A 23,737-nucleotide genomic window follows, 5' to 3' on the forward strand; every position below is an offset into this window, starting at 1 on the left:
TTTGAGATACTGTTGAGAACGTTAATTGCACGTTGTTCCTGATAGATCAAGCTGAACTTTCGTTTCTGAAATCTGTTTTCACTCCCAAACCGTTCCACTCTTCGTGGAGTTTGGCAGAGAGCTTCACTCCTGCTGCGCTCACACAGAGTCTGCATTACAAAATACTGACGACTGCCCGAATGTAACCCCACAGAGAAGGCACCTGCTCAGGAAAACCGGCCCATCCTCTGCAAGCTGCAGCAGGGAGGTTGGAACCCTGTCATGTTAGTGCCATGCTGAATTTTGGCTTTCCACACCATAGGGATGGTCAGGCTGAAGGGCACTGACTGCTGCCCATGGCCAGGACCAGGAAGCAGCTTTGGGGCACCCTGGGCTCATGGCTGGTCTGGGTGCTGCTGTGGCACTCAGGCTTCCAGGCAAAGCTGCTGTTTGGCAAGTCTGGGGATTTCCTAGGAATAAATCACGGCACATAGTTGTTTTCAGAGCTGCTGTGATCAGAGTGCAAATCTGCAGCATGAAGGCACTCCAGAATTTGGAGCATTGAGGCAAAAGCATACAACGTGCCAAATGTGATTGTTTTCCTTTTGCAGCCCGTTATATTCAGAGGCTGAGGAAATGATTTAATATTTCTGAACATGTTGTGATTTCATCGCTGGGTTCAGCAAGGGAAGTTTGAGAAGGCATGCAAATTAAGATAAACATTTAATACTCTCTTGGTGCTGGATTTGCCATGCTGCTTTCTGACCGTGTGGCTCAGGAGTTATAAATGAATAGCAGCACCATGCAGAGGTGCTAGCCAAGGGCACAGAGATGTCTTCAGAATGAGCCAAGGCTGCAGCACTACACTAACAGGGATCTGAGGAAACTTAACTGATCTGCAGCTCGCAGCTTGAACGTCCCGCATCAGGAGGGGAGAAGAAAAAGGACTGAGAATGAGCGATGCAGGTTGGGAGCAGTGCCAGCTCTGGAGCACCTCGCTTTGTGTGTCGATGTGAGGCTGGCAGAGAGCAAAGCAGCACAGTGAGAAAAAATGCGTGGGTCTGCAGAATTTCACAGGCAGCAGCGTCGTCCCACTGCAGAGCAAAGAAATGTGCAGCTCGCCCCAAAGCATGGCAAGTTTATACGATGGCTGTTTGGATACTGGGGCTGACTGGAGCCAGCTGACTTGGTGATGCACACCTCGAGCTGTTGAGGTACGAGCCCGCAGCATCGCCCTGCACACCCTGTTTGCTGGGAGGAGACGTGGGACGCAGCAGCAACAGAAGAACTCTGACAGCTCCGAGAGGATTCTTAAACAAACAAAAGAAAACCTGGCACGGGGAGCTCTGTTTATATTTTTCCTAACATTTATGTATTTTAAAATAAAAAATGATGGGCAGGAGATGTTGTGTGTTATGAGCCATATGAGTGATGACCACTTTTCCACAAACTAAGGAGAAAGAAAAAAATAATTCTAAAAATGTCTAAGAACCAGCTCAGTCTCCTGTGAAATGTAAAGCAGAGAAGATTAATTTAGAAGAGCTTTTAAAAAAGAAGGAAAACCAGTTCTTAAAACGCACCGCTGCCTAGCAGAATACTGAGGGGTAAACTAGCCATGTAGTTGATGGCAAGGCAGCTGAAAACAGCAGAACTGCAATCAAAATAGATATCTAAACTCCCTAGCACTGGCTTTCTAACGCTGTACTTTGAAATGAGCAATTGGGTGAAAACCCAGCTGTCCTCCTGCAGCGCTGTGCGGCTCAGCCTGGCCCAGCTCAGTCCCTACACATCCACAGCGAAAGAGCTCGCCCCGTGCATTTCAGCCCCATGTGTATCACTTGGTTTCACCCACACACTTAGCATACCCTTAAGTACAGTTATGGTTTTTACTACAGTGTGGGGCAGATAGCACCCAGCTGTAGGAGGGCCTCTGTTGCCGTGATACAGAAGACGTTTGCAGTCCAGCTGCAGAAAAGTTGGGGCTGGGGGCAGCTGGTGTGTAACACGCGTACCCCAGGTTAGACACACAAGCAGTGAGTTCATTGTCTGTAACTGATGTAACTGATAGACAGGCTGCTCATCAGTCCGAGACAGATTTTCTTCATTGGGATAATTCCTTCAGCTCGTGTTTCCATTTTTGGGAATCTCTCAATTTCTCAGTACTTCCTGTCAAGAGGAGGACCTGGCCCTCTCCAAGCAAATGGGAGCTTTGCCATTTACTTCAATAGAGTCTAAATGTCATCTCAAAGGCCGGTGGCTCCCACGGGAAGGACTGCAAGCCAGCACGTAGATCCTAGCAGAGATCTCCTGTGTCTGCACAACAGGGAGTGCACCAATCTACTGGGAACTAGCGCTCCTCACACAGCAGGGTCCAGAACTCTTCTGGGCACTGGTGGTTACTGCTGTGATGTTGGATCTCTCTCTTTTTCTATTTATCTCCATCAGAAAGGTTGGTTCTTGTTTCCAGTGCTCTTGGCCTGCTCCCCAAAACAAGCCCTCCCATGCATGTGGCCTCCTCCCCACTCTGCTGCTTCTTCCTTCACTCTTCCTTGCTCCAGGCAATTCTGGGAGAGAAACAGAGTGCAAATGTCAAAACCTTTGCAGCATGAAGTGGGGAGTTTGATGTGGGTGCACAAGAGATCTGGCCCACGGTGGATGTGGAGATGTGTGTGACACCAGCCCATCCCTGCACTGAGCCATGCTGTCATCGTTGGGCAGAAGTGTTGCAGCGTAAACATCTGTGGCTTTCTTTCTGATCGTGCCGGCCACTCTGGTTTTCTTCATCAGATCCAGCAGGGTGTTGTTAAAGAGTTGAGTTACTAAAAAAAACCACCAAAAAATGGTGCTGTGGTCCCCTACTAAAAGAGTCACTTTGCCCAATTTCCTGTTTATGTTCCTTCTCTTCAGAGCCGTAGCATCATGTGAGCTCAGACAGTTATAGATAGGCTGCATGACTGTTGCTGACCTCACACCACATGTTCAGTTAACAAGGTGAAACAGCAAAATTTGTTCTGTTTGTGTAAAAATACTAAGAAAACTGCCAGTTCTCAGTAGAAGAGAGAGATTCCAGATAGCCAGAGGTGGGGTTCAATCTCTAGGCTTGAGGAACCTGCAGCTCCTTCTGGGCAATAAATGCTTGGCACATCTGTATTTACATTGTGCTGGTGACTTACAAGGAAGGGGATTAGCCCCAAGGCGAGTTTTTCTTTCTTTAGCAGGGGAGTTTTGGAGCTCTTCCATAAAAGCTATTAGTTTAGCAAATTTGCTGAAAATTTGTTCAAACTTCAGTCTCTTCACTGTATACATTCTGCTACGTTTGCTTCCAAAAATAACTAGAAAGTCCTTTGACTTGAGTATCTTCAGCCATCCAGCATATGACTGTACTCCCTGAACAACCTGCAGGCAGCCTTGCTTGTAGTAAGATCTCAAGGATCCACACAGAGCCTTGTAAAAATCCTTTCAGATTGAGCAAGAGTTTTGTATTAAAGCCTTTCCAAGAACTTGAACTTACCTCTAGGCAAGATGCTATCTCATTACTGTGTCGGTATTAAAGAATTTATTGCAAACAATTTAGAAAGATCTGAAAGGTTTCCAGGCTTTTACATAAGTTTTACACAGGTAGTTTTCATGCAGCTGTAGGAATCCCTGCTATGCTGCATGAGGTTTCAGTGGCCCCTTTTCTGCTGACAGAAAATGAAGTTTTGATGTTAAACGCAGGAGGGCCTGTGAAAATGTGTTGGTTTCTTCTATCGCCCTGTTCTGAACTGATTTCTGCAAAAAGCCCAGCCCAACCCGTCGCAAGAAACCAGGATTCTGCTTTGCAGCTGGTGAAGGAGTGGCAGTAAGCCAGAGGAGTGGGCTGCTACCCGCTGCCCTCTGCCATATCACGGGTAAATAAGGATTTCAGAAGGAAGAGCTGCACCACAGCCTGCCCAAAGGCAGACAGCACACAGGGGTGAGTGCACAGCTCCAATGTGCAGGCAGGCGTGCTGAGCATCAGGAGCAGGTGTACCCATAGCAGGTGAACTGGTCAACGCATATGTGCTGTGTAACAGCCCTGTACCAGCTGTCAAGTGACTCAGGGCTCAAGGTGAAAGAAAGCACTCTAGAAATTCATGCTGTGTTCAGGATGATAATAATAATGTCATTTTAGATGCTGCACATAAGAGTGCTGTGAAGGAATATGGAACTAAAACTCTTGGCTGGCTGGTGAGGCTGTAAACATCCTCGTGTGAAGGGCCCAGCCTGTGAGTCTTCACTGTCAGGGAGCTTAACTGCCTGCAGAAAAAGAGCAACAGCCAGGAGGGCATCTGGGGGGCAGTGAGGAGGGATGAGTGCTTTGCTGAGCCTGCCCTCGGGAAGGAAGAAGCGTGCCCCAGCCGAGAGGAGGGCCTTGGTGGGAAAAGATGCTTCAGTGTCTTTAAACCAAGCCTGATCGTTCTGGGGCTGTCTTCTATTGCTGGGGTGTCTCCTCTGAACCACAATCTGCCTGACATCTCTGTCAGATGTGAAAAGCAGACAAAATGAGAAGGTGGGGAGAGCACAGGGTGTGACTGCTGTCCACAGGCAGGGGCAGGGCCCAGGGCAGGCTGCCTTTGGCTCTGGCTAGCCTCTTGTAGGGCCATCAAGACAAGTGACAGGCTGCTGAGAGTGATGGCAGCCCAGGCACAGTCCCACCTGTAGGCACAGATGCCTCTTCTAAAAACCCATGAGACAGTCTTCCCTGCCACGTTGATCCCAGTGAAACACAGACGGACACATTGGTGGAATTACTTTCTGTATTTATGAGTGATGTCACTTTGAATTTTGCTTTCAGAACTTGTTTTCTTATCTTCTACAAGGTTTCTAAGAACCTAAACCTCCCAAGTTTCAAGGTCACTATGCCTTTGACCCTCTGAACCCAACTGTACCCATTTGCTTTACAAAGAATCTGCATGTTTATCAAACAGCAGTGACTCATTCTGTTGCAGATGTTTCCATATGTAAAGCACCATAAATATAATGGATTGGGATGTGGAGCAGGCAGTGCGAAGATGTGTAGGTTAGCAGGCAACATTTGAGTCTGGGTCTTTTTCTTTGTTGTTTCAGTGTGTGTCATTTTTTCTGCACAGACCGCAGGCTCCTTTTTATGAGAAACAGCAACAAAGGAAAAGCTCCCTGCTTCTAAAGGACGTCACTGTCAATGCTTTATGACGAAGCTTTCACTGTATTTACAGTCCAGGAAATTTTTAGGTTTGCATTTTTAGTCAATGAGTGTATCTGCACCATCTTGCAGAGAAGGTATTTCCCCTTACACTTCACACCTGTGGCATCTCCTCCGAGGAGAGCTCATGCTGCCTTTCCTGAAATAAGATTCGTTTAGAGTCATAGTGAAACTACCATGAGCAGATAGACAAGTGACTCAGTAAGTGAGTCACTACTTAGCAGATAGAGTGTTAGACGGTAGTCTGTCCCAAAATCATTGCATTGTAGTCCAAACTGCATTACCAACCTGTGCTGAGAGCTGCTGGGAGTCCAGCTCCCAAAGACATGGCTTGGCACAGCCAAGAAGGGAGCAGCCTTTGGGAGCATCACCAGTGGCCAGCTAATGGAGAAAAACTGCTGCAGAAAATGTCGCTTTCTGCTCTAGAGGTCACATTAGTGCTGCATGCTGATGGAGGTGGAGGAACAATCCCAAAGGAGGAGTATTCCTCTCTGGAATTGAATATACATTGATTTTTCTTTCCCAGCCGTAAACTGTGAGTTTCAGCCTCTCGCTGATGAACAAGGTGGTAACTTCAGAGCAGAGAATAGGAGGAAACAGCAAGCAAGAGAGACAAAACCCAAGCTGAGCCCGTGGGTGATGGGCAGGGAGCTCAGCTGTCCTCAGCAAAGGGGCACGCAGGCGGTCTCATTAAGGAGATTTATTATGCAGAGCTGATGGGATCCGCCGCCCAGCAGCCAGGACTGAAATAGCAAAGCCGTCGCTCCAGCTGGGGAAAGGCTGGGTGCTTTAAGAGGTCTTCTTCATCTCAGATTTCCGCAATTGAGCTAATTGCCCAGCAGGGCAGGCAGACAGTCTTTGCTCCTGCAAAGTCTGGCAGGAGGAGCGCCCAGCGGCATCCTGGGCTCCTGGAGCACGAGGATTCTGTGGTGAGCTGGTTTGACCCTTCCTAATACTCTGCGCTGTAGGTGGGCAGCTCCAACCCTGCTTTTCACAAGGCTGTCCATGTATGAATTTTGACTTTCTCTTTGAAATCATTTATAGGAAATGATATCAAGTTCCACCTCTGTTTTTTTTTTCCCTTAAAATAAGACAACTAAAAATAATTATTTGAAGTCTTCTGTCCCAAATACTGGCACTGCTGCAGGACAGTCACCCCATGGTTTTGCTGGTGGCCATCCCCAGGGATACCCTGTGGTTTGGCCTCAGAGGGTGTGTGGCTCAAAGCCAGCCTTGCTGTCCTGCTCTCCACTGAGCCCTTGGCCTTTTTTCCTCTGGACCTCCCTGTGGGACCGCACACTACCAGCACGTGGCTGCTGCTCATCCTGCTGCCCTCGCCATCCCTGTGGCTTTGCTCTGTACAGTAAAGATTATCCTCATGGGGGAGTCATGAGCATTAACTTAGCTGGTAAAGAACATCAAAGTTTTTGGCTATTCTGTGTTTTGTTATTACAACCAGAAAAAAAAACACAAAACTCACAGGACACATAATATTTCAAGTCAGTTTACCTTGTGCAGCTTCTACGTGCTCAGACACTGGTTATCTCACACCAACACGTGTTCCCTGGCAGGAGGTAGGCAGCCTTGGCTGAAGCCCTCCTGTGCCGGCTCCCAGCTCCCACTGTCCCCTGTTTACCAGCTGGCTCTTGGTAAAAACCTCACAGGTTTGCTTGTGGCCTGTTTTATCTGGCACTGCCTCCAGTGCTCCTGCACAGCAGCTGCCCATGTGCAGCAGCAGCCCGTGTTCAGCTCCATGCTGGAGACACCAGGGTGTGTAGGCAGCTATCGATTTCTTAAAATCCCTCCCAAAATGAAACAGAGTCACTCCTCTCCCCTCTAGAAGCAGCTCTGCCACATCTAAAGTGAGAAATTCAGAAGTATAGAGAAAACACTGCTAGTCTGTGCTGACCCGAGCCACGGGCTGGCACCCAACCAGCGCCGCCGCAAGCTCCGGCTTCCTTTTGGCACCGAGCGCTCCCACTTATGAAGGGCAAATGAAAATTGTTCTGGATTGGCACTGGCTCTTGTCTGATTACAGCTGTGCTGTTCTGATACAGCCTTCTCACAAACAGCACTGCCCAGGATGGAGGAGCACGGCCGTGGTGCGGGGCAGCCCCAGGCGGGCTGAGGGATGAGGATGAGGAGGAAGGCTCATGCTGCTCCACACCATGTCCTGCTCCATGGGACAGGTCACAGCAAAGAACCGGGTCAGGCAGCACCTAGATAAGCAAAAATGGTTTCAAGCACAAATTTTGCAAGTAGAGCTTGGTGAAAGCTTCAGGATGGAAACGAGCTATTTTGGAGAAGAGAGTGGTAGGACTAGGAATGTAAAATAGAGTAAGAAGTGGGAGAGATGGTGCCCACCCTGCAATGGGGGATTCATCAGTTTCTGTTGGTTTTGCTCCCTTGGCAGCAGGTAAGGAGCAGCCCCCAGCAAAGTCCTCAGTAGCTCACCCTCCCCTTGCACCCACACTGATTTTGTTATTTCCACCTAGCACTATCCTCTGACCACACGTGATGACCAGTTTCTCACTCAGCATCATTGCCGCTCTCCTCTCCCAGCAGTGTGAGCACCAGGCAGCCCCTCACCTCCACTCGCTGTTCCCATCATCCTGCTCAGGCTGTCTGTCTGCAGGGAGCAGGGCATCAGGCCGCCCTTTGGCTCGCACAATGCGCAGCTGTGGCTTTGGCTCTCCTACTGATTGCCCAGGTTCTTCTGAATCCTACAGGCCTTTAGACTCACTAAATCTTCTTCCAAAGGTATTTCTCTTCTTGTTGCTTAGGGGTGAGAATGTGCTAGGAAAGCTGACCTGGCTGTCCCGGTGCATCTGCAGGATATGCATGAAGCATGCATGGTGCTTGGATTGAGGGTGGTGGAGGTGTGAACTCCACCTAGGACTGTACAAAGCAAGATGTCTGCTGAGCTGTGCCCCACTGTTGGAATTAGCTACTTAAAGAAGCATTTTCTCCACAAACACTTCTTTCTTTGCTTCCATTTCTTTTATTTTTGGGTGGGGGAACGTTTTTTTTTTCTTGGCTCCCACACAATATCTTGGGCAACTTGGGTAATTATCAGTAATCTGATGTTACCTCCAGCTAATTCCAGCAGAGACTAAATCTCTTTCAAACCTGGTCAGGTCATAAATTTGCTTTGTTCAATACTTTGCACTTCAATTCTGCTTTGTGTCTGTTCCAATACAACCTCCCCTTTGAGAGCCACTCCTTTCCCTAGGCTGCTGCACACTCATTCAGCCTTGCAAGAACTCTAAATACTGCAGCCTCTGGTTCCTGGGTGATGTTTTTGATTTGTCCTTTGCTTTCAAAATAGATTAAAGAACTGCCAAGCTGAGTAGATATATTTATAGATAAAATATTGTGTGAGTATGAAAACACTGAAAAGCTTTGCCCTGCAAGAAAGCCTCTCGAGTAGAGGAAAAAAAACAACCACTTTTTCTTGACTAATGGCTATTTTTTGTTGATTGTTTTCATCATCGGTGTATCCACAGGAACTGCAGGTGAAATGTGTAGTGCTGATCCCTGAGTGTCCCAGAAAGAACTTGTACATGTTAGTGAAAACATCCTGAAACGAGCTGTTTTGCATCGGGGCCAGATGGTTGGATCTGACAGTTTAAAAATGGTCACTCTGAAAAACAAGCGTGAATTTGAACCCAAGCTGTTGCCCAGGTCTGCGTTGTGATGAATCGCTTTGCAGTGAGAACGTGAATAGCACTCAGGCAGGGAGGTGGTCCTGGTTGTTCAGATGATTCCTTGTAGAACTCGTAACTGCTGCAGCGATTAGAGCAGCCAGCTGTATGCTGTATGGTGCCTGCGCACCTGAACGGCATGTGAGCCCCTTCACCCCATGCAGCCAGGAGCCCCAGTGCCATTTGTGTGGAGTTGGATGAGGGGCAAGCGCCAGCACCTTGTTTCAGCTTTCCTCTGCAGAGCTGAGCTCGGGGTGGATTCCGTCTGGCGCTTGAAGTAAGCGTGTTGGTGACAGCTCTAATCAACAGAGGGACACTTACAGTGCTGATGAGCTAAAACAGCTGCTGTAAAAGTGGGGAATGTTGTTTTGTTCCTAGAAACGTGCATGTGGCTTAATGAAGTGATGCAGCATCTTTGTCCTCCCAGAGCTTCATTTAAGCCTGTACAGGATCCATACCTTCAGCCATAGCAGCTAAGGAGGCGCTGGTGCTGACAGGGCTTGGTTCAGGTTAAGAGTCACTGGAAGCAGCATCTGTGTAAGCAGATGTTGTTCTACACTGTTTGGGAGGTTCTTGTTTAACTTCAAGCACTACAGCTCCCATAAGGTTAGTGCTGGGCTTCCAGATGTAGCTGACAGCTCATTAACAGGTTTTTACTGCCCCTGGAAACCAGCAGGTCACCTGCAGGCCTCACTTTGGGCAGGAGATCCTTGTTGCCAGGTGTTAGCTTATGTGCTACAGCATGCAGGGTGGGCCCAGATATTTTCATTTCACAGAGGGAAATGCATTATCTTTTCCTGGTTCACCCACGGCAGCTAAAGGCAGGTGAAGCATCAGAGGAGCTGCGCCATGCTGGCAGGCCGAGGGGGAGAGGAGGGAGAAGCCTTGTTCCTCATGGCCTCCCAGCTGACAGCCCTCTGCCTCCTACCGCAAGCACCAGCTGATAGTAAGCGCTTTGGATGGAAGTCACACTTCAGCCAGCTTAGTGAAACACTCGTAAAACCTGAGAGAAAAGCAGGCGTGCGTGCGATTGCTGTGCTACGCTAACGGGGCCCTGTCTGTGCTGCCCGCAGGCCTGGCGGAAGCGCTGGTTCGTGCTGCGCAGAGGGCGCATGAGCGGGAACCCAGACGTGCTGGAGTACTACAGGAACAGCCACGCCAAGAAGCCCATCCGCATCATCGACCTCAATGAGTGCGAGGTGCTCAAGCACTCGGGGCCCAACTTCATCAAGAAGGAGTTCCAGAACAACTTTGTCTTCATCGTGAGAACCACCTACCGCACCTTCTACCTGGTGGCCAAAACTGAGGAGGAGATGCAAATCTGGGTGCGCAACATCAGCCAGATCTGCAACTTCGGGCATTTAGAAGATGGCACAGGTAGGACCATGCTTGTCTTGGGGGCTGCAGGCTGCCGTGGGTTTGGGCTCTTCCATAGCATTGCTTGGGGCAAAAGGAAATGTAGACCGTGGAGCAGCTCTGAGGTGATGCTAGAGCCTGATTTGAAGATTATCAGGGGACTGGCTTCTGCTGGGTGGAAATAATAGCTGGCCACTTGGTCTCACATCGATGAAGCAATTTCTGCTAGAATAAACATCAGGCCTTTAATAAGAAAAGGTACTGTTTATGTGAAAAGCTGACTGTTATCTTCTGGGGCCGTTTATTTCATTACACGTCCCATATTTATTTAGTTTGGCTTAATGCAAGACACCTGTTCCTGGAAAGTGTCCTGCAAAACTTGTATTTTCTCAGGCTTTGTTGGATGTGGAAAGTGCACAGATTTGGGTGTATGTATACATAGCTCAGTATTTTTGTCATTGATTTATCTTTGCCTATTAATGAGAAGAAAAATAAAGCAAAGGCAGAGGACAGAAGAGCGCTGGGAGAACATGCCTAGACTGAAGAGATGGTCCTTCCGTGCAGCACGAAGCCGGCCTGTTCTGCCAGGCCCTGTGCCTGTGTGTAGGCAGGAGGGTGAGTTTCTTGGACAGCTTCCAGGAGTTAACCACTCCAAGATGGATCTAGCCAGTAATTAAAGCCGGGACCTGTGTCATCATTAACCTGCCTTTCAAACGAGAAAACTGGGCTCAGATAACAACAATCTGTCTTTCCCTTGACATTTCCAAGGGGCAGATAGAGCAGCAATTTGAGAGCTTTGTAGGAAGTGAGTCAGAATAAAGTCCTTTGCCGTGACAAAAGCTAGCAGAAGAGCAAAAAGGGCGGTGATGGAGAGACCTGGCCCCATCCAAGATAACTCAAAGGGCAGCAATATGTTCAGGGGTGTCACAGTGTGACTGAGCAGACTGTCCTGCCCTAATCCATGTGTTAATCCTGGTGATGGCAATTGCTACTTGGACATATCGCTACCTGGTAGCAAGAGGAAGCAAAAGGTAATTAGATGTTTTGTTTTAACCTGTTACAGTTGCTAGCCTTCTTTAATAACTTTTTCAGTAGTTCATTCTGAGGGGAAATGGGAGTGGGAAGAGCTCTGCAGTGTTCCTGTTAAAAACTGATGTCTTTGCATTAATCTCAGAGACCTCTAGGAAATCTTTTTGTGCCATTAGAACTTGCAAATTTGAGCTGGTTGCCTTTTGTGATAGCAGTCAATGGTCCTTCCAAGCTTGTGGGTAACCAGGGGCCGGTAAAGAATCCACTTCCTACTCATCTGCCCTTGTTGAAACTCAGGTGTAGCTCTTGTGTTGCTGCTTTTGCTGCAGTATTATGTGGGTTATAATTTTTACCAATTAGTCTGAAATGATGTCAAGTCTTCTCATGCAAAATAAAGAAAACAAATGTATTTCTTCATCTCAAATGTGCATTCAGACTTCTGGCACAGTACTGAGGATATGCACAGGGAGATAGGATCTGTGGCAGGGGAGCTAAGACTGTATCTGGAATAGATGTATTTTTGCTGGAAAACTTTGTTGTTATTCTGGTAGAGCACAACATTCCCTGCACAATGGCTGCACGTGGGCAGTACTGGCAATATCACACAGTATTATTTCTCTCCAAACGAAGACCACCAGTGTAGGTGTTGATGGACCAAAAGTGACAGCCTTTGCTGTGGCAGGCTGGAAAGCTGGCATCCTTGCTTTCTGCTCTGTTCCTCAAGGCAAATATCCCCCACAGTGCAGAGCATTTGCTTGGGTCATTATAAAGTATGGCATCTGAACCTGCAGCCTGCATCACAGACAGTGCAAACAAAGCTTCCAGGCATGACCTCTGTATCTCTAATGGCAAACAGCTGATTTATCCTGCAGTTCCTGTTGATGTGGTTGGGTCTGGGGTGTGTTCGAGTCAGGCCACAGGGCACGTTCAGATCCTATTCCTGCCCTCTGATTTAAGTCTGCATAGTTCCACAGGCTGCACAGTACATCTCAAAAAGATAATTGCTCCTTTTTTTTTGGGGGGGGGGAGCACCTAAATCCCCCAAGAGGCTGTAGGTTCAAACAAATTACCCTTAAAAAGTAGCATGAGAAGAGAAAAGCTCTATTAAATGCCATATACTTTTTTAACATGCATGCTACTGTTACAAAAAATAACAGTCCCTAAAATGAATCATCAAAAACGCATGCATTGCAGGAAATTTTAATAAGCTGTTCAGTGTATTAAAATGACTATCAAAGCCAGTATTATAATATGAAATCAATCACTCTCAATCCTCTCAATCTTTCTCAAAATCTGCTCTGAGGCTGACTCTGAGGCCAATCCCAAACCTAATGCTTTCTCTGCTTAATGCACAGAGTGCAGCAGGGTGTGGGCAGTGACTCAGTCCCAAACACCACCCAGTTCTCAATCCTTCCAGCAGCAGGGAAGCTGGACTCCATCAGGCCTTCTTCACCAGTGGCCTCTGGTTTGGCATTTAAGCAGCCAGACCCAGACCAAAGCTATCAGAACCTCTGCTGGCCATGTCAGGAAAATCTTTTAGTCAACATGAGCCGGTGGAGAGGAAGCATGAGCTCCAGCAGCTGTCAGGAAGCACCTGGGCAGGCAGCAGGCACCCAGGCCAGCAGCCGCCCTCACCCCACAGCATTGCGGGATGCGATGTGAGGCTGGCACCATCTCTGGGAGGCACTGCAGGAGGGGGAGCCCCCACTTCATGGTTTGGGATGAGATGAGGTGGCCAGGGAATTCCATGGCTACCTGACATCTCATACGCATACTGAAAGTGGTGGATGCAACGCAGTGTAGCAGCTTCTGATGGGAGAAAGTTGGTTTTCATCTCATGATCATTAGGAAGCCATTCTTTAAAGACTACAGCTGTGCATAAAGTGTTCCCCAGGGCCACACCTTGGCAGGCAGCTCCTAAGCCCAAGAAGGACATTTTGTCTTGGATTTCCTCTTCATTTCTTCCATGGGCTTCAGGTATTGCTCTACAGCCCATGTGAATGCCTTGCCTCCTTCCCTGTGCAGTTCCTTATGATCCCTACTCATCTCCAGTTGCTCTGCCTTCTCTGACAGCAGCCAGGACCACACTGGGGCCTGATGTCCAGTCAGCAGCATCCCCTGAAGCAATTGTTTACCCTGTGTCCCCCTGGGATGCTGGTGCTTGGATAGTAGCATTTCTGGTACTCCATCCAATCCACTGCTCTCTCACCTCTCTGTGGTTCTGGTCACTGTTGCTTGCACCCATATTTGCACATAGCTGAGACCTTCTCCCTTCCTGCTGCTCTCTAACGGTTTCTTTGCTTCTTTTCAACCTTGCCAGGACAGGGGGCTAGTTTGACTCACTAGTGCCTTGCTGCAGCCACTCTGGGCACATCTCAGCCAGCCAAGGCAGCGTGTTGGCAGCATGGGAAACCAGAAGCTCTGTTCCCAAAAGGATCACACTCTCCTCTCAGAAATGCTTTCCCCTTAAGGTCACTGCTTTATTTCCCCCCTCTACTCCGTACAAAACAAGCAGGGCAGTGCCTGGCTCTTGAGTGGAGTCAAGGGGAAGTGTGACTGCTCCTCCCAGGCCTCCTCTGTAGGAGGAAATCCCTCCCAGTGCTCCTCAAGGCTGCTCTTTCATGTCAGCCATTGCTGCGTTTCCACTTCCATGCAGCCTGGTGTGGGGGATGCTGCGCACAGGGACCCCCCCACTTTCACTGTGTCCTCATGCTGCCATTGCTCAATGATCATTTTGGGGCTGCAGCCTGAAACAAAGCTTTTCCCTCCTGCTATTTCAAGCAGTGGCCCTGTATTGATGGACAGAGCATCCTTTGCAGCATCTTTGTCAATGCAAGGCAGAAAATTTGGGGCTATTACCCACCAAAACAGCTATTTTGGCAGATGAAGCCATCTTCTGTCACAGTGGCAAAGAGGGAGACAGGCACCAAACCAATTCTTTGCCTGCTCTCTAGAAAATGGGCATGCATAATTTATTCTCCCCAACTGCTGTCACAGCACAACTTTAATGCACACTGGTTCGGTTACCAGCAGAGCTGGCAGGGAAGGGAACGATCTGTTAGGAGCTGGCTGTGGGTTTCCAAGCCCCTGAAGGCCAGAAAAGAGCAGCCACACAGCAAGCGGGAGGGATGGGGATGGTGCAGATCTGCCATGTGTTGTGCAGCCCGCAGCCTTTCCTGATGGGATAATCTGAGGCTAAACTCTGCAAGTACCAGATGGAGCTCAGGCCTGTTCACTCTCTATGTTAATAATCCAGAATGTCATTAATTTTTCTTGTACATTGTGGGTTTTTTAATTTTTTTAAATACTGGTCAGAAGGTGACATGAACATGCTTTGCTGAGGTCTCTATGGAATTAGCCTGATGCATATTTGATCACACTCAGCTTGCAAGACAGCTCTAAGTCCAGTATCTGCAATCTGAGTTACTGCCTGAGCCAGCAGAATGAAAAAGAGAAAAGTTATTTTTCAGCTGGGAAGGCTTCAGCTGTCAGCCCTGCTCCACAAGCATGAAAACTCTTGATCCCTGTGTCTTTCAGGTGATCACTGGGGCAAAGAGGGCTGCTGAAGTCACATTGCTGTGAACACCTGTCTAATATTATGCAAATGCTTTGTTCAGGAAGCTTGAATTTAAGCATGTGCATTGGTGCTTTGTAACCTGGGGTTCGCTGCTATGCCATACCTCCAAGTACACAGGGGGAAGCAGCAGCAAGTCAGAGCTGATGGGGAAGAAAAAAGATGACTCCCTCCCCACTTTAAAGGCAAAACACCACTTTCTCCTGCTTCTTTTGGCTTAGAGGAGGATGCAGGCTCTCGCTGTGCTGAGGGCTGGGTTGCCCTGCTGAGTATCTCACATTTTGCAGTGCAGTGCAGGACCTGGCCCACAGAGGCATGCTCCCTGCCATCAGTTATCACCTCACCCTGCTGCCACTCACCAAACCCTGCTGCTGTTTCCCCTTGCAGGTTCAGTGGAAAGCCTGTCCCACACAACCTCGTCCCCCCAGCCTTCACCAGCTGCCTCCACCCACACATCCCGCATCGCCGATCCCTCCTTCTCGGTTGACCACACTGCCACCGATGCTTCTGCTGCAGAGGAGACCCCTAGTGAGTCGGAGTCGGTCTTCCTCCCCGACTACCTCTTCCTCTCCAACTGCGAGTCGGGCAAGCTCAGCCACACCAGGTAACTGGGGTCTGTGCACATGTCAGGTTGCAGCCACCACTGCCTACCCAGCGATACTATAGGTAATAACAGGGGGCAAACTGGTCCCTGAGTCCTGCAGCTCCAGGGAGGCTTTTGAGACCAACAGGGGGCCATCAGCCTAATCCAGTTTACAAGGTCTTTTTATAATGAAGGTGAGCAGTCAAGCATCATCTGTTGGTCTTGGCCCATGCAATCTTCCTCCAAGTGCTCTTTCTGCCTGCTGCTGCCCAGGATGCTCCACAAAGCACCCCATGCCCCAGCTCAGGAGGCATACATACCATGGCTGTAGGGAAGGGACAGATTTTGGCTCAAACTGTGCTTTTTGTCATGCAGTATCACTCAGGAGGAAAGAAATGGTGAAGTCTCAGCAGAACAGTGCTCTCGCTCCTCCCCTTCCTTCTCTGAAAGTTCCTCTGGTTTTTAACTTGGGTTCCTGAAACACGACAGTTGTCTTGCTCTGGGAGCTGCTTCTCCTCTTGCCTGGGAACCAGACTTTGTAGATATAGGTATTTAGTGGATTCTGCAGCATAAAGATTAAAACTTGAGAAGTGGTGGCATGAATGCTTCTTGTGGACACTGAGGGCTTGGTCTCTTCACTGCTGATGCAGGGGATTGAAGCCCTGGGCTGACAGACATGCATTTTGCTGGGAGGCAAAAATGGGGCATGCGCTGGGCCAAGCTCAAGCAGAAAGCAAACAGCATTAAGGGATCAGTGGGCATTTTCCAACTGGGAGTGAAAAGCAGCCCATGGAGCTGCTCCCAGTGGATTGCACCCCCAAGTCCCCACACATGCATTCATCCAGTTACAAGGAGAAAAGGCAATGCCGGTCCTGCTCTGTACCCCACGCAGGTGTGACAGCTGGTCCAACTCAGACAGATCGCTGGAGCAGACCTCATCAGATGATGTTTTCATCGACTCTCTGCAGTCCCAGCCCTCCTTGTACCTCGTGCAGCCATCCGGCACCATGCACCAGGATGGGGCCCCGCTGGCAAACCCTGGTGTGGTGCCCAGGAGCACGGACATGAGTGGGACAGCCAGCGACTTGTCCTCCTCTCCACTGCTGGGGACACCGCTGACACCAACCTTTCCAATGGAGCAGAGCCAAAGCACGCTGCCCTATGGCGTGAGCCAGCTGGACGTGCTCTCCAACACACCCCCGCCACGGCCCCCCAAGCCCACCCACTTCTCGGACAGGCGAGGGGATGAGGCAGGTGGTGGGGTGCTACAGAATGGCCACGCGGGGACCTGCCGTGCTCCAGTGGCACTGGTGCCCAGGAGAATCTCCCTGTCCAGCCTAGACAACATGAGGAACTGGAAAGGTGAGTGCAAAACTGCATCCCAAAGGGTTTGCTCCAAACCAGTTTGCAAGCAGTGTTCTGACCTATCTACCAATGTATTCAGTTCTTGTCCCTCTCTGCCTCTGAAGGTCAAAATGTGGGCTTGTACAGGAGAAATGTCTTTGTGGCTGTGCTGCTCAGAGTCCTCTCAGTAAAAGCAGCAGTCTTTCCACATGCTTAAAGAACAGGAAGCCAGGGAGATGCTGGGGGTGGGATGTAATCCTGACTGAACCAGGGTAATTGTGTCCTTCAGCAAATCCCCTCTGTCCTTGCATTGCTTTCTGGCTAACCTGAAAACTTACTGCAGAGCTAGACTGCTGCAAAGCAAGCTCAGGTTCCTGGTGAGGTGCATTTCCACTTGTTCTTAAAATACAGTCATTTCAAAATAACATTTCAAAATAACCCGGAACGTACAGATGTCAAAGTCCAGCACACACAGTATATGAGAGTTTTATTCTGTGGAGCCACAGAACAAAGAAGAGCAGCTGAAATACCCAGCTGGAAAGCATCACTTATTTTGGAATGACACGTTTTTTTGGATGACAAAGAAAATGCAGGGCTTTATGGATAAGTGTCCTCCAGCCCCCTGTAGGAATCATCGAGTCATTAAGTTTGGAAAAGACCACTAGGATCATCTAGTCCAGCACACTCAGTGTCTGGGGCTGTTAGATCTTGCCCTTGAAGCTCAAGCACTAGAGCAAGGACACCTCTGCCCCAGGCTGTTTATCAATGCACAAACAATTCTTGGAAGGTTTTTGCAGAAACACCCATCAGTGGAAATGCTGTTCTTCATTATCTGTTACGTCTGCTTGCTCTCTGAGAAACATTTCTTCTGCTTCCACGCATACACTGCTCTGACACCAGCAGCATGCTTGAGATGGTTAACGTTTCTCCATCACGATTTATGCCAAAATGCTGTTAAGAGGATTAAGTGCCCAAATGTCATGCTCTGCTACCATGCTGCAAGGTTATCTCTGCCTGACAGGGGGCAGCAATGAATTAATAAGTGCTGCTATTTTTTTTTTTTCTTCTCCTGAATGCAGCTGAAAGTATTTGAAAGGTTAAATTCCGAAATAAAATGTGCTTCACAGAGAAAGATCTGAGAAAGAAATAGGGAGAAAGCAGCTGCTCCTTATGGGCTCCTGCAGTTTAGTTCATTTTTTTGCCTTTGGTAACCTGTAAATACTGAGCTGCTGTTAGTCAACCTGTTACAAAGGCAGCATGTGCAGGCAGAGCACCTATGTTGTGGCACCTGCTGGTGCCTGAATGCCTTTTTGCCAAAATAACTAAATACAGTCAGTGTCTGCTGATCCAAATCCACCTGTGCCCACACTAACCTTCCTGCTTAGCATTTCTGCCACCATTGGCATTGTCCCACGCCACACTGCAGTGCAGCATTGATGTCTCCTAGGCAGGGAAGGGTGCAGGCTCATGATGCTGCTGCCCAGGGAGTCTGTAGAGCACAGAAAAACAGTTTTCTGCAAAGAAAATCATTTTCCAGAATAGGATGATAGATGTATGCATAGGTAGAATTATACATGCCTGTGTGTGCACGTATATGTGTATATATTCAAATACACGTGGTAGGTAGGAGTGACAGCACTTCTGTTTCCTCCAAATCTCTCTGTTTCTATTTTCTGTCCTTGAAAACAAAGTGTAACAGTCTTCCATTTTTTAGAGTGAAATCTCACCACACAGAGAAGAAACCTCCCAGCATTTCCCTCCACTATACATTCTACACACTGAACAACATTCTTTTGCACCTTTTCCTTAAAAAATGACGTTGACCTACACTAAGACAATCCAGGCAAGGGACACTGTGACCAGCAGCCTTCTCTCTGGCTGTTTGTCCTCCACCAGCACAAGGCACGTGCATCACATCAACATTTCTGGGTGGCAGAGATAATTTCTCCCCTGTATTATGTTTGTTCACACAGCTTCAGTACAACACATGCTTCCTGGCACCTCATGCCCTAGGCACCTAAGTGGCTTTCTGAACAATAACAAAATAATCTTCCATCCAGTCCAGTTACTATGGGTGTTATATGATAGATGGGCAATAGAGGGACTAGAGCAGGTGTTGGGTTTAAGCATTGGTCTGCTTGGTTGCTTGCTCTGCACACCAGTCTTTCTGCCCAGCAAACTGCTTGTGTCTATGGGAAGGTCATTTACAGCAGAATTACATGTGAGTAATTTCCTTGGTTTCATCATGCTTAAAGCAGCTGTAATTGTTCTTGAAACATTACCAAGTTAGTCCTGCTCCTACATATCATTGAATTTCCTTGTTTAGGGTAAATAGCAGGAGTTCTGCAATCTCTGTGTAGCCGTGGTTATTTCAAAGCCATACGCTTTATTCTGGAATGAGCTCCATGAGGTTGCTCTGGCTTGCCATATTTTTAATCACTTTTTTTCCTTGCAGCAGACATGGAAGGCAGTTCTTTAAGAAGTCGGGACAAGAGACTTAGCTTGAATTTGGTAAGTAGTCTGCATAAATTTAAACACAGGTGCATGACAGACTTCCAGAGGTGAGTCATTTCATATCCTGATAGACAGTCACTTCTCTCCTGTGCTCAGCAATCTAGAAAATGGAGGAAGCCCTTGGCCTTTGACAATTTCTGTGTCACTTCTTTGAGGCCAAGGAGAGGGGAAGGTCACAACATGGAGAACCTGCTTTTAAGGCAGACAAAGGCAGGTCTGCTGTGAAGGACAGCAGTAACTCTAGAATGAACCTGTTGACCACAAGCACCTGAGAAAACTGCTTCTCTCTTGAAAAAAAAAGAGGTCTAAAGAAGCCTATCATTTCCTGATCCCAAGGAACATCTCTTCTCAGGACATAGGGAAGTCTCTGCCTCAAAGCCCCTGTGATTCAGAACTCTGCAAGCCCAAAGGTCCTGCCTGAGCTTTTGACAGACGTGGGTTACGTGTAGCACCATCAGGCATCATGCAGCCAGCCTTCTGCTTGGCACTGAACACTGTTTTCTGAGTGGGAGTTCCTTTGCTGCTCATCTGCAAGCCCTGGTGGTGTGCAGCTGATGCCTACCTCCCTTTGAAAGCTTGCAGCGTTGATGATCCTCTCTCCTCAATGCTCAGCCAGCACCAGCCTGCATGAAATGAATCTCTAGCGTTTGTTCCCAGCTGTCAGAAATAACTTGTATGTCTGTGCCTTTGCTCTCTTAGCTCCTACATTTGCAAAAATCTAGTTGATCAGGTGTTCTCCTTTTGAATGTTTTCATATAAAAGGGCCTCCTGCATGTCATAGGACAGAATTGCTGCTGGAAAAGGCAAATGCAGCCTTGCTGAAGTCAAAGTATTGAACCTACTGAAGTTACCCGTAAATTTGCTCTTACTTTCCAGCAGTGAGTGGCTGAGCTCAGCTGTGACACGAGCTCCACTTCTGGCATGAGCATCTGAACATGTGTGTTTCTCCTGTCCTTCCAGCTCACACTTCTTGCTGAGGTCTCGCCAAGACCTCTCGGTTTGCTCAGAGCAAGCTGTTTGTTCACCAGCATTTCTCTCTCCTTTCCTCCCTCACCACTGAAGCCCTGCCCCTTCTCCCCGCTCTACTCGACGGCTGTGGATGGAGCAGAAGACAACTATGTGCCCATGCGCCCCAGCACCTCTCCCTCGGCACCCGGCTCCGACTGCTCCCCTGATGGCTACATCCCCATGAGCCCCAGCTCGGCAACCTTCACCTTCCCTGTAGTCAACACTGAAAAAGTCACCAGCCCCTTACCTGAGCTGCCCTCCGACCTGGAGCCGCCCCCAGTGAACCGAGACCTCAAGCCTCGCAGGAAATGTAAGGCCAGACTTAAAGAGCAGCCACTAGGCAAGTGCCCTGATAGAAGGGACACAGGAGGCCTCCTCTGGGAGTGGCCCTGGTACATTTCATTTGTGTTAGTATATGCAGGAGTGTGGATCAACTCTGCAAATGGCCACGTGGGTGTAGTTTGGGAGACAGGAGGCTAAACTTCTGCCTCACCAGCTGCCCTGCCCCTGAGGAGCAGGACAGCCAAGCACACAAATCCCCACACCTGATGTGGACTTTTGGTTAAATCTTCCTTAAAGTTTCCTTTGTGCTTCTCATGGCTCTTCCGAAATTTGAGTTGCATTTTCAGAGGATATACTGGGGACAAAATTTAGCTCTGCAGAGAAGAAATTGCTGAATCCAAGTTTGTATTTAAGCACTTTGGGCTACAGATCCAGAGTTGCTCAGAAATTTGTTGAAGAAATGCTACATGAAGCAGGGAGAGAAATTTAGAGTGCTGCCAGAAAGCAGAGCAAGCTCAGCTTCTTTCTTAGAGGGTTTTGAGAACTGGGTGGAAAAGGTACCCTAGTGTGAGGTGTCGTCCTCTCCACATGTAGCACCTTTGGGTTTAGAAGAGAGCCCAGAGCCTTGACCTGAAGGTGAACTGGGTTCTCCTTGTTGAGGCATGGACAGGGGTCTTGTAGGGCATTTGTTTTCCTGATGCCTGTTGTATTTATTCTGTTGGTTTTGGACTAATGAGGGACTTTGCTTTCCTGCACTGACTGAAGCAGTCACCTGTTACTGATTTCTATCAATTAAGTTTTGTGAAATACTCTGTTAGTTTCTTAGTGTTATTAAAACTTTGCATTTTCCTAATCAACCCATGCTTTTTGTGAGTCTTGCTCTTGCAAATGTAGCTCCTTTTGTATCTCTTCGTAGCACGGCCACCTCCTTTGGACTTGAGAAACCTCTCCACAATCCGAGAGCATGCTGCTGTGACCAGGATGTGGACTGTGCCTTAGTAAGTCAACGTGAAACCCATTGCTCCAATCTTTCAAGCATTAACACTGTGCAATGGAATTAAAAATAACTGATCACATTCCTTGAGATACAGTTTCCGGGCGAAGTCCACAAACCAGAATTTCACAGGGTTCCTTCCAACATCCCCCAGGCTTTTGCTGTCTCTAAAAGTCGATGCTCCCTGTCAAGCCAGGTAGCTCCAGTGAGCTGAGCATCATGCGGTGCTGCCAGGAGGGATGTGGGTTGGGTATCTTGCCAGATTAGTGTTTGCTCAAAACTCATTGACTTTTGAAGGTTCCTTTTGAAAAGACCAGAGCTAACCTGTGCTCTGAAGTGCTTGTTGTGATGGCTAAACTTCAACTTCAGGGAATTCATGAGCTGGGGAAGTCAGGGCGAGATGCCTGGGGGAAAGCCTGGCCTACCAATCCCAATCCCCAGCACAACCCTTGAAAGCTGGTAACCCCTCAGCTGCCTGCCACAGTCTGTCTGAGGGAGAACCAGTAGCCTCCCTTCCCAGCATTCCTGCCAGAGTGCCACAGTTGATGAGTGCTGACACAGTGCAGAGTCCTGGAGGATAATGAGCTCAGAGGGAGTTTGCATGTTTCGCATTAACAAAACTAAAAAAGGACTATATCCAGAACTAATAAAGCAGAAGGAATTGCACTGTTCATGCTGCACGAAGTAGCCATCCAGCTCCCTAGTAACTAACCCCATTGTGCCAGCCTGCAGTAATTCACTCATGATATACCTCTGACAGCAATGTTAGTGAAGAGATTTCCCTGAACAAGGGCTGAGTTGCAGCCATCTCTACACACAGACAGCATGTGTTTACATGGTGCTCAGAGCCAGCCAAGTCCCTCTGCATTCCCCTCCAGTAGCTAATTAATTTGTGTTAATCTCCAAGAAGCGGGTAGCCGCACAACAAACTGCCCCACTGGCACTTGTTATCCAAACGAACGTTCTCTGTTTGTGCCCCTTGATGGAGGATGGCTACAATATTTTATGCTTTCTGTCGTAGCAGAGATGGTAAACATTCATTAAAAAATAAAATGAAATCAACCAAGACACTTACAAGATTATAACACTTTTTCCTGAACTAAGGAATATTTTTGGACATCCTTTCCATAAAGGCTGCAGCGTTAGTGTGAGTTTATTCACCATATGGACTGTGTCAGGCTTTGGCTTCATTTCAGAGCATCTGTAAGATGCTTCCTTAACCTCTCCTGTGTTTTTCTTCATAGCAATCGAATGAGCTTTATCTCACCAGAAAGAGACGGTATTAATTCAGCAAGAATATTTGCCAATTCAGTTTCCGGAGAAGAGGAAGAAAGTTACATTCATATGGTAATCTTCATTTTCACACAGCCATCCTTTGCTTTATTCTGTGCTGTCACACTGATGGAGAATGTAGAAGTTTGTTTTCTAAGAAAAAAATGTTGAGGAGGTTTGTCCTTTGCCTTCTGTTTTAACAAAAATGATGAAACGGTTTTAAACCAAAGACAGTGGGACCAATTTACAGAGAGATAAGGGGAGCCCTTCTTCTGCTCTGCAGAACTCAGCTGTTTGCCCACGAATGTTGCTGAGCAGTTCCAAGAGATCACAGGGATCAGCCATATTTACATGAGAACTCACTAAGGCAAAGGCAAATTAAATCTTTTCGCCTTTCAAAAGTGTGCCCTGCAAAATCTCCAAGGAAATGACAGAAAGCCGTTAGCGCACTTCCTAAAGAAACACACCAAATATTGTGCAGAAACAGAATGCCCATTGCAGTCTCCTATTGCTTCTGCTTTGGCTGGTGGCACTAACCCCACTTCCCATCCCACGAGAGAAGAACATCTGGCTTTGTGGCTTCCTTTTCTTCATTCACTCTCTAGCCATATCTTGCAAAAGACCAGAACCTCAGTTTCCTTTGAGTTTTGGGTAGAAATTCATCTCAAATCCCTCATTCTGAGCCACTGTTTACACATTTGGCTCCAGAGCTAAAGCCCGACAGCAAAGGCTCTTCAAATACATTGCAAAACTGACCACAGAAGACTTAAACAGTCATCTCAAATTTTAACCCACATCCTCACTAGATCATAACCTGCTCGAAAGTTCCAGGTGTAACTGCTCCCCTTTTGATTTTTCCAGTCAGTTAGAACTCTCCACGTGATGGCGATCGTCT

General features: G+C 48.0%; 1 protein-coding gene across 5 annotated transcripts in view; it reads left to right on the plus strand.

The window, feature by feature from the left end:
- The window catches only part of GAB3 (GRB2 associated binding protein 3), a 54,786-nt gene that overhangs the window by 25,341 nt on the left and 5,708 nt on the right, over positions 1-23,737 (plus strand). For 2 of the 5 annotated variants that reach the window (XM_052673508.1, XM_052673506.1), the window contains exons 2-8: positions 9,960-10,263; positions 15,233-15,449; positions 16,321-16,790; positions 19,228-19,283; positions 20,349-20,604; positions 21,493-21,574; positions 22,815-22,917. In XM_052673508.1, the coding sequence (XP_052529468.1) occupies positions 9,960-10,263; positions 15,233-15,449; positions 16,321-16,790; positions 19,228-19,283; positions 20,349-20,604; positions 21,493-21,574; positions 22,815-22,917 (1,488 nt within the window). Of the gene's footprint in view, positions 1-5,908; positions 6,112-7,668; positions 7,943-9,959; positions 10,264-15,232; positions 15,450-16,320; positions 16,791-19,227; positions 19,284-20,348; positions 20,605-21,492; positions 21,575-22,814; positions 22,918-23,737 lie in introns of those variants that run through there. The other 3 variants (XM_052673507.1, XM_052673504.1, XM_052673505.1) reach the window with 3 other exon arrangements.

Source organism: Tympanuchus pallidicinctus, unplaced genomic scaffold (genome assembly GCF_026119805.1).
Source record: "Tympanuchus pallidicinctus isolate F22 unplaced genomic scaffold, pur_lepc_1.0 scaffold13, whole genome shotgun sequence".
NCBI lineage: Eukaryota > Metazoa > Chordata > Aves > Galliformes > Phasianidae > Tympanuchus > Tympanuchus pallidicinctus.